At 34.8% G+C, this 14574-nt stretch overlaps 2 protein-coding genes across 6 annotated transcripts; one reads left to right on the top strand and one right to left on the bottom strand.

Moving 5' to 3' along the window:
• Window positions 1–94: 94 nt before the first annotated feature.
• LOC127063028 (mediator of RNA polymerase II transcription subunit 12-like) lies at window positions 95–11032 on the bottom strand. 4 transcript variants are annotated; one of them, XM_050992200.1, is made up of 5 exons: window positions 10429–11032; window positions 8352–10306; window positions 6154–6305; window positions 2012–5187; window positions 95–1934 (listed from the first exon to the last, which is right to left on the bottom strand). In XM_050992200.1, exons 3-5 carry the CDS (start codon window positions 6169–6171, stop codon window positions 1781–1783), a joined length of 3348 nt encoding a protein of 1115 aa, XP_050848157.1. In that variant the 5' UTR covers window positions 6172–6305; window positions 8352–10306; window positions 10429–11032; the 3' UTR covers window positions 95–1780. The 4 variants fall into 4 exon arrangements, with proteins under 4 accessions (XP_050848157.1, XP_050848154.1, XP_050848155.1 ...); XM_050992197.1 differs by lacking the exons at window positions 8352–10306; window positions 10429–11032 and adding an exon at window positions 6909–7047; XM_050992198.1 differs by lacking the exons at window positions 8352–10306; window positions 10429–11032 and adding an exon at window positions 6763–6819.
• Window positions 6960–12868, top strand: LOC127063036 (tRNA (adenine(58)-N(1))-methyltransferase catalytic subunit TRMT61A). 2 transcript variants are annotated; one of them, XM_050992237.1, is made up of 4 exons: window positions 6960–7122; window positions 11996–12268; window positions 12339–12508; window positions 12602–12868. In XM_050992237.1, exons 1-4 carry the CDS (start codon window positions 6960–6962, stop codon window positions 12770–12772), a joined length of 777 nt encoding a protein of 258 aa, XP_050848194.1. In that variant the 3' UTR covers window positions 12773–12868. The 2 variants fall into 2 exon arrangements, with proteins under 2 accessions (XP_050848194.1, XP_050848193.1); XM_050992236.1 differs by lacking the exon at window positions 6960–7122 and adding an exon at window positions 11238–11658.
• Window positions 12869–14574: the final 1706 nt, after the last annotated feature.

Here is a 14574-nt window from a genome sequence, read left to right as displayed (position 1 = left end):
CGATATTTCATTCGTAAGTATCGATTCTTTATTCAATATCATTAGCTTTGTAGTATCTTTAAAAGTCTGCGAAATTCGAACTTTCTATCATGTTTTTTTTTAATACTAGTACTACCACTACTATTATTACTACTACTTTAATACTATTACTATTATTGCTACAATACTACATTACAACTACTATTACTACTATTACTACTACGCACTGTAGTTTGTATTATTATTATTATTATTATTCTTATTACTATTACTATTATTATTATTATGATAATTTCTTCAATAGATCACAATCTCGATCTCAATCGATATTTCATTCGTAAGTATCGATTCATTCAATTTGACTAGCGTCATGGCATTTTTAAAAGCGTGAGAAATTAAAACTTTCTATCATGATTTTTTTATTACTGTTACTATTCTGTTAATTGTATTATTATTATTATTATTATTATTATTATTATTATTATTATTACTATCATTATTATTATTAGTATCGTTATTATTATTATTATTACTATTATTATTATAAATTCTTTTTATCAATCATGTAACGTGTATTCCGACGTAGAAACGATGAAAGTTTAATGAAGATAGCCTATTTCTTTATTCGTCAAGTTCACGAGCCAAGACGAGTTGAACTCGTAGAAAATAGAAGTGAATTGCTTGCAATATTCCTATGCGATTTCATAGAATTTCAAATGAATCCATTCACCTATATCGAAGAAGAAGGAGGAAGGGAGAGAGGGAAGGTGGGACGGGAAATGGTGGTAGTGTGTCTGTATGCGTGCTTGTGTGGGTGTTTGAATGTGTGCGCACGTGAGAAGATCTCACTTTCGTTCGATCCTTTCGTAGAATTCACAGAAAGTTAACAATATCCACGTACAAAAGGATTGCGTTTATTTCGTATAAAAATGTAAAAAAAGATCTGCGTTATATACATAATCATACATCGTTAATATATCTACAAGAAGTATGTACTCTCATCATCGTCATCATCATCATCATCATCATCATCATCATCATCATCATCATCATCATCATCATCATCATCATCATCATCATCATCATCATCATCATCATCATCATCATCAGCGTCGTCGTAGTCGTCATCATCATCATCATCCTCATGTCATATTCCATGTTGTTTTATCAGTGTTTTTCCATGTGAAATATCTTGCAGTGTCCCTGTTTTTTTTTGTTTTGTTTTCTTTTTGTTTGGGAGGGTGTTTGATTTTTTTTCTTCTTTTGTTTTGTTTCTCTTTTGTGTGATCTTTTTTTTTTCCTTTTTTCCTTTTAATAAACATATATTTCTCGACATGGTGATTCGTCATTCCGAGAAATGGCCGTTGCTAGGTGCCGTGTATTCCTCACGTGTAAACTTTCCTTACGTTTTCTATTTCTAGCTTACAGGACTTTCGCTTTTGCTTCGTTATCCGCATGAAATCATCATCCTCGATTCGATAGTTCCCTCTTGCTCTCTCATATGTACATGCACATATACATACGTTATTACGATTGTATATGATACGTGTAGAGAATAATAATAATAATAATAATAATAATAATAATAATAATAATAATAATAATAATAATAATAATAATAATAATAATAATAAAAAGAGAAAAAAGAAAAGAAAAAGAACGAAATAGAAGGTACAAAAAATATTGACAAATCTCAATGCGGTCGATGATATTAATCGATTAGACTCCGAGATTAGATCCTAATCAAAGACGTTAAATAATGATATAATCGTTAGAGAGATGATTAATCACGATCGATCGTTTAAAATCCAGTAAAATCATCGGTACTGTCGGAGTTGCTTTCGGCAGCATCGACAAAGGCCGTCGATAAATCCCCAGACATTTTGCTAACCGATTGCGAATTGACATCGTACATGAATATCTCCTTGTCGTTTTTACTTTGATCATTGGACGGCCTGAAAAGAGAAATCTTTCTATAGCTTATTATTCCATTCGATCGAAGGGAAAATATCTCGGAGTGTATAATACTTACATGGTGATTAATAATACAACAGATTGTCTTTGAGGTTCGGTACGAGTTTCCTGTTCCAACCACTTTTTATAATTATCTAGAGTAGGCTTTTTAACGAGTTGTTTGAGCGTATCGCCGGCTAAAAATTTAACAGCCTGTATGTCATCGATCTTTCTGTCCTCTCTAGTTTCGAGACCTTTATCCTTTTCCTGAAAACGATAATCAACCGGCGCGAGTACGACCACGCTCGTTATTTTTCGATCTTTTAGATCGGGTACATCTGGTATAGGAAACGAAGCACCGCTTACTTTAAGCGGCAAATAACGATTGTATTGGTCGTGATTTTCCGGACCTATAGTGACCGGTTCGAGTCTGGTCGCGTCAGGTCGTATATGTTGCTCGGCCACTGCTCGGCCTTGCTCCGTACTTGGATCGAACCGTACTACTTTCATCTCTACACCACCTGGCCTCAAAGTGGCCTGCTCGATCTTGGTTCTTCCCATGATCGTGCTCTCCATCATTTCCTTATTAGGCGGTTCGTATTTCGATAAAGAAGTAACGCTTTGAGAGGTACCAGCAGAAACGCTGTCTTCGTTGGACAATGAAATCTCAGGTTTTTTAATGATAGACGGTATCGGCTCGCTCGCTGCCACTGCGGAAGCACCTCCAGCACCGTAGAAATTTGCCAATGCCTCGGGCGGTAGTTTCTCGATTGGTATGCCACCGACCTTGTCGTAATCAAGTATTTGTATGTCAGCGTTACCCAAAATACCGGAACTCAAAAGTTGTTCCCTTATATCGTCTGGTACTTCGTCCGGTAAATTTGCGATGTTCTCTTTGATCTTCGCTTCGTTTTTCGGTGATAGAGTAGTTGTCGTCGGTGCTTCGGTGGTAGTTGTGGTCGTAGTAGTCGTTGTCGTCGTTGTCGTGCTACTGCTAGAAAATGGAGTATTCCTGTAGGATGTCCTGCCGGTAGGTGATCCGAATTCAGAAGGGATACTAACTGGTGTTGCGTAAATTGTTTGGGATTTTTGTATATCGTTGTTTTGAGAGGGTGAACGTCCCCAGAAAGATTGTTGCTCTCTTTGACGATGTTGCTGTTGTTGTTGTTGTTGTTGTTGTTGTTGTTGTTGAGTGTTTATGGATGGTGTCAAAGATAGCTGCGTCTGTTGATGTCCTAGCGAATCTGGGTTAAACGTTAAATGTCGATGACTCGAGGGAACTTGTTGATTTTCAATTTGTTGTTGTAACTGTCGTGGTACTTCGTCGTTCAAAATTCGATTCGATTGACCTCCTACGATTTGTCGGGAATCTTGTAAAGTGTTTAACTGATGCGTTGCCTGGTACTGATTCAACGAACTTTCTGGAAAAGACGATAATTGTACTGGATTCGGTGGGAACGGGCCTGGATGTAACGGATTCTCTCTGATCGCATAATGTTGTTCCAACTTTGGCACGGCCTTAAAGATTTCTCCTTCTGGCTTTTGAATAGGTAATGGAGGTTGACCTGGAATACCACCTTGCGGAGGAATAGCCTGATTATATTTCAAAGATGTACGATATTGTTGCTCTTGCAAGAGTCTTTGTTCGTGTTCTTGTTTACGTCTTCTTTGTTCCTGAATTCGATGCTGTTCATGCAATCTTTGACGTTCCTGTAGCCTTTGCTGTTCAACAGCCAATCTCTGCTGTTCCACCAGTCTCTGTTCTTCCGCAAGTCTCTGTTGTTCCGTCAATCTTTGTTGTTCCGCGTATCTCTGTTGTTCAACGAGTCTCTGTTGATCCGCCAATCTTTGCTGTTCCACTTGTCTCTGTTGTTGTTCCACTTGTCTTTGCTGTTCTATATGCCTCTGTTGATCGAATTGTCGCTGTAGTTCTACGAGTCTACGATGTTCCTGAAGTCTTTGCTGTTCGCGTTGCCGTTGATGTTCGCGTTGCTTCAATGCCTCTTGCTGACGTCGCTGTTCGTGATATCGTTGCTTCTCTTGTTCTTGTTGCGAAAATATCGGAGGTTGTTGCTGTTGTTGTTGTTGTTGTTGTTGCTGTTGCTGAGGTTGTTTTCGTTCCACGTTGAAATTAGGTTGAATAGGTCCAAGCGGTTGATTTTGTAATTGCACGCTTTGATGAGAAACCGATAGCGTCGGTGGAAGTCCTGGCTGTTGAGGATGATTTATACTAATACGATGAGGAGGACCGAAAGCAGTGGACGGTGTTCGTTGCGATAGATCAGGCAAACCCTGAATTGGTAACGATGGTTGCTGTGGTCTTTGCAATTGATTTCTCACTGATAAAGCAGGTGGGAATTGTTGCTGTCGTTGTGGTAGAAACTTTAAAGGTAACTGCTGTTGTTGCTGTTGAATCTGTTGTTGTGGAATTAAAGATAGCGGTGGTTGAAAAGAATTAACGACTCTTTGCTGTGGAAATGCAGGTGGTACTCTTTGCTGTACAGGCTGTAAAGGCTGATAAGGACCATGTTGTCGTTTAGGTGTACCAGGTGCAACAGAACCAAGAGAATGAGGTTTTGTAACTTGAGTAGAAACCGGAGCTTCAATGTCATTACGTTTGTTATGATTGTTAGGTGGTAATTGTTCCGTTCCAAAGGTAACACGGATTCCGCTACCACCGGAATGATAAGTCTCGCTGTCCGGTCGAATGATAGCTCTTAAAGTTGTCGATGGTTCTGGAGGTGATGGAGTTACCGGTTGAATAGGTTCTTCCTTATGATGCTTGGGTTTGATTTCTTCGTGTTCTTCTACCGGTGTCAAAGCACGTACGGGTGGATCGTAGACGACTCGAGATTTCTCTCCATAGCCTCCTTTCTTTTCATACTTTACGTAATAAACTTGTATTGGTTCTTTCGTTGGTCTCGACGGCGGTGGAGTCGGAGGTGGTACCGGAGTTGGCAAAGACTCGTTGGATTCTTTAATGATAATCTCAATAATTGGCTCTGGTTCCGATTGATAATAACTCGATGGATTCTCTTCGTATATACCAAGATCGTCGCTCTTCGAATTTATCAAAGGATTATAGAGAGGATCTCGTTGAGAATATTGAACGATTGGTTCCATTTGAACGGCATAAGGCGGTGGTCTAGCACCCCTTCTAGCATGATAAGGTATCTGTTGTCTCTTGTCTCGATTCTTGGTCGTTTCCTCTTTGGCATAACTCGTGACGAAGACGATTGTCGCCAGGATTATTACCTGAAAAACATTAATCATGATTTGAAGTAATTAATTATCGAATGTATAGGTACATGGTGGGTATATATACATATATACATACATACATACATACATACACACACATATATATATAAGTCGATCGAAAAGAAATCGCATCGCGATCGAAAAGAAAAATCATCCTCTTCACGGAAACGTTTTATACGATGGCGTGATTAACCGACTGACCTGATTCAAGCCTATCGAGAAAAGATATCCTGTAAGTCCATAGAAGGCTGATCGATTTGTATTCTACCGACGCCGAATGAACAGATACATAGGTAGCTAGGTAGATAGGTAGGTAGCTAGATAGTATTTGCCTCGATAAATGTATTTCCGAGTCAGTTCGTGTTCTCGATATGGTTAAAGTCGAGTTAACCGCACTTGACTCCTCCCCTCTTTACCCCTTTGTCCTGATATGATCGTAAAAAACTTTGATTAACTCTTTTAAGTTAGGAAGATCTGTCCTATCCGAATTATTCAATAACTTTAATGATACAACGAAAAAATGTTCGATAACACTATCTATCTATCTATGCAATAACAAATACATATATATACACACACACACACACATACATATATATAAAGCTATGGAAGAGATCGAACGAGTGAAATTTCGATCTTGACCGTCAAAACGCTTCAATGCCGACAATGAAGGAGCGTGTCGGGAGCCTTTGAGAAAAACGAGCGTGTCAATAATAATGCACCGACGGCGGGAGACTTAAGTAAATACATAGGACGTATGTGCAAACTGAACGGAACGGAACGAACCGACTTTCCACGTTTCCATTTGTCGCTAACTGCGAAGATGCCGCTTATTACGATGAAAGTAGAAGCGTGTTCGATCGTTTTCAATCGGAAAACTGATAACTTTTACCAGTGATTCTAACAAAAGAGAAACTTCCGCTGCCTCATAAGTTGAAATTTGATCGACCTTATAATTACCAATTTGAGGGACCACATGATGATCCGGTAAGGGAGATTTCAATCCGCAAAAACTGAATGCTAGCGCTCGGGTTAGATTTGTATCTTCTTTCAAATGATTACCAGGCCTTCAAGGTCGTTCGTTGGACGCTAACTCGTTGGCGATGACATGTCTACTTAGCCGGAAAAAAGAAAGAGAGAGAAAGAGAAGATTAGTGAAATAAAGAGAAAGAGATGATAGAGAAGAGTGTATGAGTGTGTGTGACAGTGTGTATACGTGTGTGAAAGAGAGAAAAGAAAGAGGGAAAAGAAAGAGAGAAAGAAAGAGAGAAAGAGAGAGAGAAAGAGAGAGAGAAAGAAAGAGAAAGAAAATAAAAGATGAAATATTAATCGGACGCGCAGACCGAACGATATCGAATGGAAGCTCGCATGGGAACTGAAGACAGATTGGGACCAGAGGCCCGTTTCTCCCTACTCGATGCCACCACCATCCTTCGTAAGTCAAGAAGCGCCTCTCTAATATCGAATGACGACGGTGGGGCACCTTTCTCTATACTCCGGGGTTAACATGAAAATTCACTGGCATGTAAGTAAGTAAGTAAGTAAGTAAGTAAGTAAGTAAGTAAGTACGCTTCGTCTCTACGGTCATCCTTCGCCATCTCTTCCTCCTCCTCCTCCTCCTCCTCCTCCTCCTCCTCCTCCTCCTCTTCCTTCTCCTCCATCACCACCTCCACCACCTCCACCTCCTGGTTCTTTACTACGTGTCAACTACTTACGTTCACGTGGGTACACAACCAGAAGAGAGAAGCACGTTTCTTCTTATTTGTATGTGTTATGTAGATGCTATTTTCTCTCTTTCCTTTCTTTCCTTTTTTCTTTGTATTTTTTGTGTGTTTCTTTTTCTTTTTTATTTATTAGACAGAAGAAAGAGGAGAGGACAGGACGTATTAGTGTATCTTGTTACAGCAGTTGAAGTTTTATGGACGACAGGTGAGTGACATATCACATCCTGCGGTTTTACATAAGACTGAGGGATGTATGTAATATGGCGTTAATCTTTGATATTCCCTCGTCGATTTGTAGAAAGAACTTGCCGTATAAATAAGTACGCGTATCTATCATCGATGATATCTGAAAGTATTTTATTTGTTAATCTTTATATATATATATATATATATATATATATATATATATATATATGTATACGTATGTATATGTATGTGACTATTATATATGTGACATATAAATCATACGCAGCATCTTTAACGATTATAGAAAGTAATAAATTTTATTTGACTCGACTCGAACGGATATCAATAGTATCTTTACGTCACCACGACGACGGACTAGTTACGAAAGAAGAAAAGGAAAGGCCGTTCGAACTCGAAGAGAGGAGGCTAACGGTCGATGAACGCGAAGTATACGAACCGAAGAGGATGAGCACCCTTGTTGTTAGACTTTCCTTGGGTCCACTTCTCTCTCTCTCTCTCTCTTTCTTTCTCTCTCCACAACTCCGAGAAAGGTAGGGGACATGGCCGATTATATTAACCAAGCATCACTTTTTCGGTGACCTCCAAGGCCCATCGAAAACGAAGTCTACCTACCTACCTACCTACCTACCTTTCTTTTGGGTTAGTAGTCGTTTAATACGTGTACGTAATCTATAGTTTTCATCGGTTTCTTCCCATCTCACTGTTAACCCTTTCACACTCGCTAGCTTTAGCTATATATATATATATATATATATATATATATATATATATATACATGTATATATGTGTGTATATATATGTGTGTATATATATGTGTGTATATATATATATTCGTTGAATGATATCGTTCTTCCTCTTTCTTCCGACTTTTGGTCTCTCTCTTAGAAAGTACGATGGCTAGAATTTTTAATTTATTTGTTTTCTTTTTGTTCGGCTCGTTTTTATTTTAATCATTTATTCGTCTCTTCTACGATTCTCTAAAAACTATTGAATATCTCCATTTAATCGATACTTCCGCCCGATGATTCGATATCGATTAAAATATTCTATTTTGATCCTTTTATTCCTTGAAAGATTTCATCCGCTCGATAGAAATAACTTTTTCCTAAGATCTTCCTTGATAAATGAAATGTTGAAAGAAGTACCTAATTAAACAGTTCTAGTCCAGTTATTTGATTATGAATGAGGATTATTAATCTTTGTCCGATGGAAAGTAATGATGTGTACCTGGCTAGTGCGTGTAAGAGCGAGCATTGTTCTTTTTCTTAACGGCCGTTCGTGTTCGCTGTTTCTTATGAAATCTTTTGAGATCTAGTAAACCAGTTAAATGGGATGACCTAGTAGATACTTCGGTTGCAAAAGCTTCTGCACTGGAAACTTCTTGTATATTGCGTAAGACGTATACGAAATCGACCTCTCGAGAATCATCGATGATCCTTCACTCTGTTTCTCACGCGTTCTTGCGTATCTCTCATCATACAGACATGTAAGTATGTACGTCGTTTATTAGTAGGTATCTACTTTTAATGAGACAGACAGAGAGAGAGAGAGAGAGAGAGAGAGAGAGGTTAATTTTCTTTGGAAAAATGAATAATTGCTTTACGAAATCGTTTCATCTAATAACGTCATCGTAAAGAATAAACAAGATTTAGAAAGAGAGTGAGAAAAAGATAGACAGAGACAGAGAAAGATTGGCATCGTTGAGGTTTGACTGAGTAAAATGTGTGCCTTTATTAATTTTGTCAAAAGATCAACGTTCGCGCAGGCGGCAGAGAAACTAAGCGAGAAGGATTTGGCGAACGTTCAAGTGCCGTCAAGATTCAAGACGCGTGTCCCACTTGGCAACTTTCACTTACGTTGCCGTAAGAGGTACAAATAACTACGAGGAGTTTCGAATATGATGGAAAGAGAATCTTCATATTTTTTTAAGATTTTCATTTACAACGGATGATGATTATCGACAATATCAAAACACATACACACACATACGTATATATATATATATATATATATATATATATATATATTACGTAAAAGGAATGAAATATATTTCCTGGATATAAACAACCATTAAAGTATTTAAAAAAAAAGATATAAACGTCGTGGATGATTGTCGTTTATGGCCTTTATAAAAATATATATATATATAGTGAAAAAAGGAAATAAAAAAGATAATCTCTAAAACATATCAAAGACAATGATTAGTTTATCATATACGTGTCGGCAGAGAAAATGGATATGGAGATATCGTATGATTGCATAATTTCTATTAGCAGAGAGTTTCGTAGAAATCGAAGTAGTATCGCGTGTCAAACACGATACCGATTCTCTGTTTGAGTTCTTCAAATAAGCAGTTATCGAGAGGATAGTTGTTCCCTTGCCGGGAGGGAGCTCCTCATCGGTGCTGCGTTGCTGCGCTGGATGTAACGTAACTGTTGAAGAGTGAAAGTGTTGCAAAGTGGGACGCTGTAGGAAACTATGCCTCCATCTTATAATTAATAAAGTAAAGCAACAAACAAAACTTGTTCACTCCCTCTCCTCCGTCCTTCACCATCTTCTCTCATCACCCTTTTTACTCGTACCATTGTACATTGGATAGTTTTACAAAGGCATACCATATTTCCGCAATATCCGCTGATAATCGTATAAACTTGTATTTGTACCGACAATGAAGAAGATACTTATCTGAGTGCATGCGTCAGAGCGTACTCTTTATTTTCAGTTTTCCGCTTCGGTTAAGATTTTTCATTAGCGAACTAAACTTCCTGCTACATAATAAATTGCCGTCACCGGTCATCGTTATACTTCCTTCTCGAATCGATACTTCGCGTTCTATAAATTAAAAAAAGAAATAATATGTTTCGTAAGAAGCGTTTAATGCGAACGCGTTAAAATAATTTTTTAACCTAGACAAAATTTCTTTAAGTAATTAAAACGTAATTTGAAATTCTGTGTAAGATATCGTATATATTGATACGATTTATTAACGACGATTCTTTCGTAATACGAGCTCTAGAATATAAGAGTTCCGTCTTATTCTAAGATTTCATATACATTCCATTTCAAAATGAGGACATTGATGATCCTGAAGAAAAAATTCAAAAATGATGATCTTTCGAAATAATTCTGATGCGTCATCTTTATTAGTTAACTCCGTCGTGTTGTCTTGAGGATAATAAAACCTGGTGTAAATGTACAAATATGTATTAGAAGACAAGAAATAAGAGATCAACGGTTAAGGTAAAAAAGACTGATGAGTTTTATATATATATATATACATATATACGTAAAAGTGCGTACATACCACAGTCGTGAAAGTGAAGCTTAAACATCTTTTTCTTTTTTTTTCTTTTTCTTTCTCTCTCTTTTTTTTTTTTATACAAGTTGACTACTTTGGATCAATTCACCTTATATATAGGCAAATGTGACCGCCTTAGATAACTACTTTTCTTTAATAGAGGTGACCTGAAAATCAGAATTTCTGTATGAAGCAAACATAGTTAATTACCAGGCATCGAAATTTGTCGATATGCGTATTTAACGAATGCTAGCCATTTTTATTTTTAAACTGATTCTTAAATTTCCAAAAAATATTATCGAAAAAACATGAAATTAAAACTTTGCCCACTTAATTTTATTTCCACAAATAATCGCTCGATTTTAGATATTAGTAAATTTCGACTTTTCGTTTTTATCGAGTGAATATATACATTTTGCAAAATTAAATCGAACAATCGTTTTAATAAACGCAATACGACATTTATTCTTTTTAGTAATTTTAAGTTTCTGTATACGTAATATAGAGTGCGTTGCATTACGTATGCAAGTATATATATATATATATGTCGATAATGTAGTTTTCAACTACTGTGTTGGTAATTATCGACGCGTTATAAAGCGACATCTATTTTTATGCATTATATTTTCCCTTTATTCTCTTTGTCATAATTATTGATAATTAATAAATAAACATAATTAATTACATCATTTTGCATATATATATATATATATATATATATATATATATATGTTTGTACTTTTCTGAAAATGATAAAGAATATTATTTTGTATTATTTTTTTTTTCATATATTGGCAACACTGCGTAAACAAATCGATATAAAACGTTATACCACGTAGAAGTGAATTCATCCAAGAGGTTATTTTTCGTAACGGTACAACATGAGTTTTAAAAAGACAAAAGAGATGATAGAAGAAGGGGACGTTATTATTTTATATTTAGGACCTGGTAATATGCATTCGTTGGAAGTGACTCCGAAAACTTTGAACAAGAAGGGTGTTATGGTAGAAAACGTTTTTCAAACTATCTATGGTGCGCTCAAAGTGGTGTCCCTTATCGGCCAAAAATATGGTAGCAAAGTACAATTGTCCAGAGGATGGGGATACGTTTTACAACCTACTCCAGAGCTTTGGACTCTAACCGTTCCACATAGAACACAAATTATTTATAGTCCAGACATAAGTTTAATTATACACTTGATGGAACTTTCACCAGGCCAAACAATCATTGAGACAGGTTGAGAAAGCAGCTGAACTTTAATCCTTGCATACATCTATTTCTCTAATCTGTAATTAAAACCCCAGGCTAAAGTAACTACAGGCTTAAGCAAAAGCTTCGAAAAGCCTACTCTTGGGTACATTTCTTGAACTTATTTCAATATTTTTTTGTATATTTGATATTTTAAATCGATCGCAGTAAATTGAACAAGTTGTCGTCGTAATTTTCACTTAGCTTTTATTATGAAACATAATGGAAATACTATTAACCTATCGATAATATACGAATGTATATCATTTTTTAAGTATTCAATTTTAAATGTAACATTGATTATATTTGATCGTTTATATTCTAGGTACTGGAAGTGGTTCTCTTTCACATGCATTAATTCGTGCTATACGTCCAGCTGGTCATCTTTATACGTTTGATTTTCACGAACAGCGTGTAAATATCGCTAGCGCAGAATTTAAGAGGCATGGTCTTGATGATTTCGTTACTGTAGAATGTAGAGACGTTTGTGCTGAAGGGTTTGGAGAAACAGTGGAAAACAAAATAGATGCGATATTTTTAGATTTACCACATCCGTGGTTAGTGGTAAAGCATGCGATAAATGCGTTAAAGATGACAGGTAAAATGAGAATTTACATAGCTTTATCAAAAACTATATGGAATTATAAATTTGTTTTTTTATTCGATAGGAGGGAAGTTGTGTTCGTTTTCACCATGTATCGAACAAGTTCAAAGAACTTGTGCGGAACTTGCATTAGAAGGTTTTATTGAAATAAGTACCTATGAATGTTTGCAAAGAGAATTAACTGTACAGTATAAGAATTTACCTGTTTTAAATTTAGATTGTTTAAAATATAAGGTATAAATGAAGTTCGTTCGATAACACTGCGTTATATTAACGTCACAATTAATAATTTTTTTTTGTTCTATATATATATATTTTACTTTACAGCAAGAGTATGAAAAAATGAAACAAGCAAATGTAAAAGAGAAACAAGAACAAGAGAAATTTTTGACCGTAACTCATGCTCATTCGTTGCCTGGTCATACAGGTTTTATTACAATTGCAACATTATCACCAATACATGCAAGATCGCTTAAAGAAGAAGAAGACAAATTTTAATGCAAGAAATAAAATTATAAAATGTTAAATTTAGACAATTTGATAACTTAACTTTATTGTTATTGTGCATAATAAATACTACTTTGTATTCTTCTAGTCAACAAAACTTTTTATTATGACATAGAAAGTTATGCATCAAAGAAATTAAGTAAAAGAAGAATACTATAAATTGACAAATTTATTTTGTGTGATTCACATAATTTACTCCATCCATAGTTTACTAAATTTTATACATTCTTTTTTATTTTACTTGTCACAGAACACAGCAAATTTACAATTTGTACATTTATAAAATTTACGATATATCTAATTATTAGTTCAAATTCCTGTTAAGTTGCAGATAAAATTTGTTGATCAACTACAAAATAATTACATTTGTATACATACGTAAGGCAATAAATAAAGAGAAGCATAAGAAATAAACTTTTTATTTGATTGCCTATTTTTTCTTTCTTTCTTTCTTTCTTTCTTTTTTTTATACATGTACAAATTCTTGTTTGAAGACAAGCAATAATGACCGCGAGAAAAAAGATATGTTTTTTCTTTGCGCTGTGAAATACCTATGAAGTTCTATTTAACGGTGGGAAACAATAAATTAATCCTATAATTGTATTTATAAATTAATTGGTCAATTTATAGCGAGTGTAATATAATAATATCACGAATCGATGTTGCAAGTACGCGAATGATTCTAATTCGGTGGTTTATTATGATTATTTATAACAGATACAAGATACGAGCAATGGCTCATGTAATTAACAAATAAAACTATTTTCGAAGCTTCCATCAAACAATCTAAAATATAACACATTGAAGTATAATAATAAATTACATAGCAATGCTTTGCAAATAATGGTAAATCAGAGAAAAATGTTTATGTTAAAATTTTGTTTCTAAACGATTCACATATTATAACATTTTATTCCTTTATTTTCTGTTTTTTTTTCTTTTTTTTTTTCCATTCGAAACGATATCAGTCATTGAATATTGATATGACTTTAATCAAAATTATTGTTTATACAGATTTCTTTTTATTCTTATTCTTATTTTTTTTTTTTCATTCTTACTAGATATACTGCACATATTTGCAAAAGTAAACATTCTTTCAAAGAAATAATCTAATCTAACTTATTCTATTTATTATTTCATTCTCGTATTCATCTATTATATCGTGCTTTTATCGTGTGCATTGTAAATATATTTGTATATTTATATATATATGTATATATATGTGTGTGTGTGTGTGTGTATGTATGTGTATTCTATTCTTTCAAGTATAAATGGTAAAATGGCTAGTTAATAAGAGCGTTTATAAAAAAATCGCTCTATGAAAAAAGAAAGAAAAAAAAGAAGAAATAGCAGTGTCAGTACGTTATATCGTTCCTCGCAAATAATTGCAAAGGTAAAGGCACAAATTGAAATATGTATGTATGTACGTATACATGTATGTATGTATGTATGTATATTTATGTACATGCATCATTTGCGAGTACTATATCCTAAATTTTGAACAAAGTATCTTCACTTGATCTTCAGGTATATATATACATATATCTTTTATATTATTTGTTGATATATTTTTATATTATATATCGTATCATTAAATTTCGAGTATTAAAATATAATTAAAATGAAAAATAAGAAAAAAAAAGAAAAGAAAAAGAAAAATATAGAATCAAATTAATGCTATTTCATTAATCCCAATTCATTCTTTTCTTCTTCTTCTTATCATCATCATCATCATCATCATCATTTTTATGTCGCACTGTATGAAATCATTCCATTCGTAATACTGTTCATTG

Source organism: Vespula vulgaris, chromosome 4 (assembly GCF_905475345.1).
Source record: "Vespula vulgaris chromosome 4, iyVesVulg1.1, whole genome shotgun sequence".
NCBI lineage: Eukaryota > Metazoa > Arthropoda > Insecta > Hymenoptera > Vespidae > Vespula > Vespula vulgaris.
Note: the sequence above shows the minus strand (reverse complement) of the source record. Positions and strands in the feature narration are given on the sequence as shown.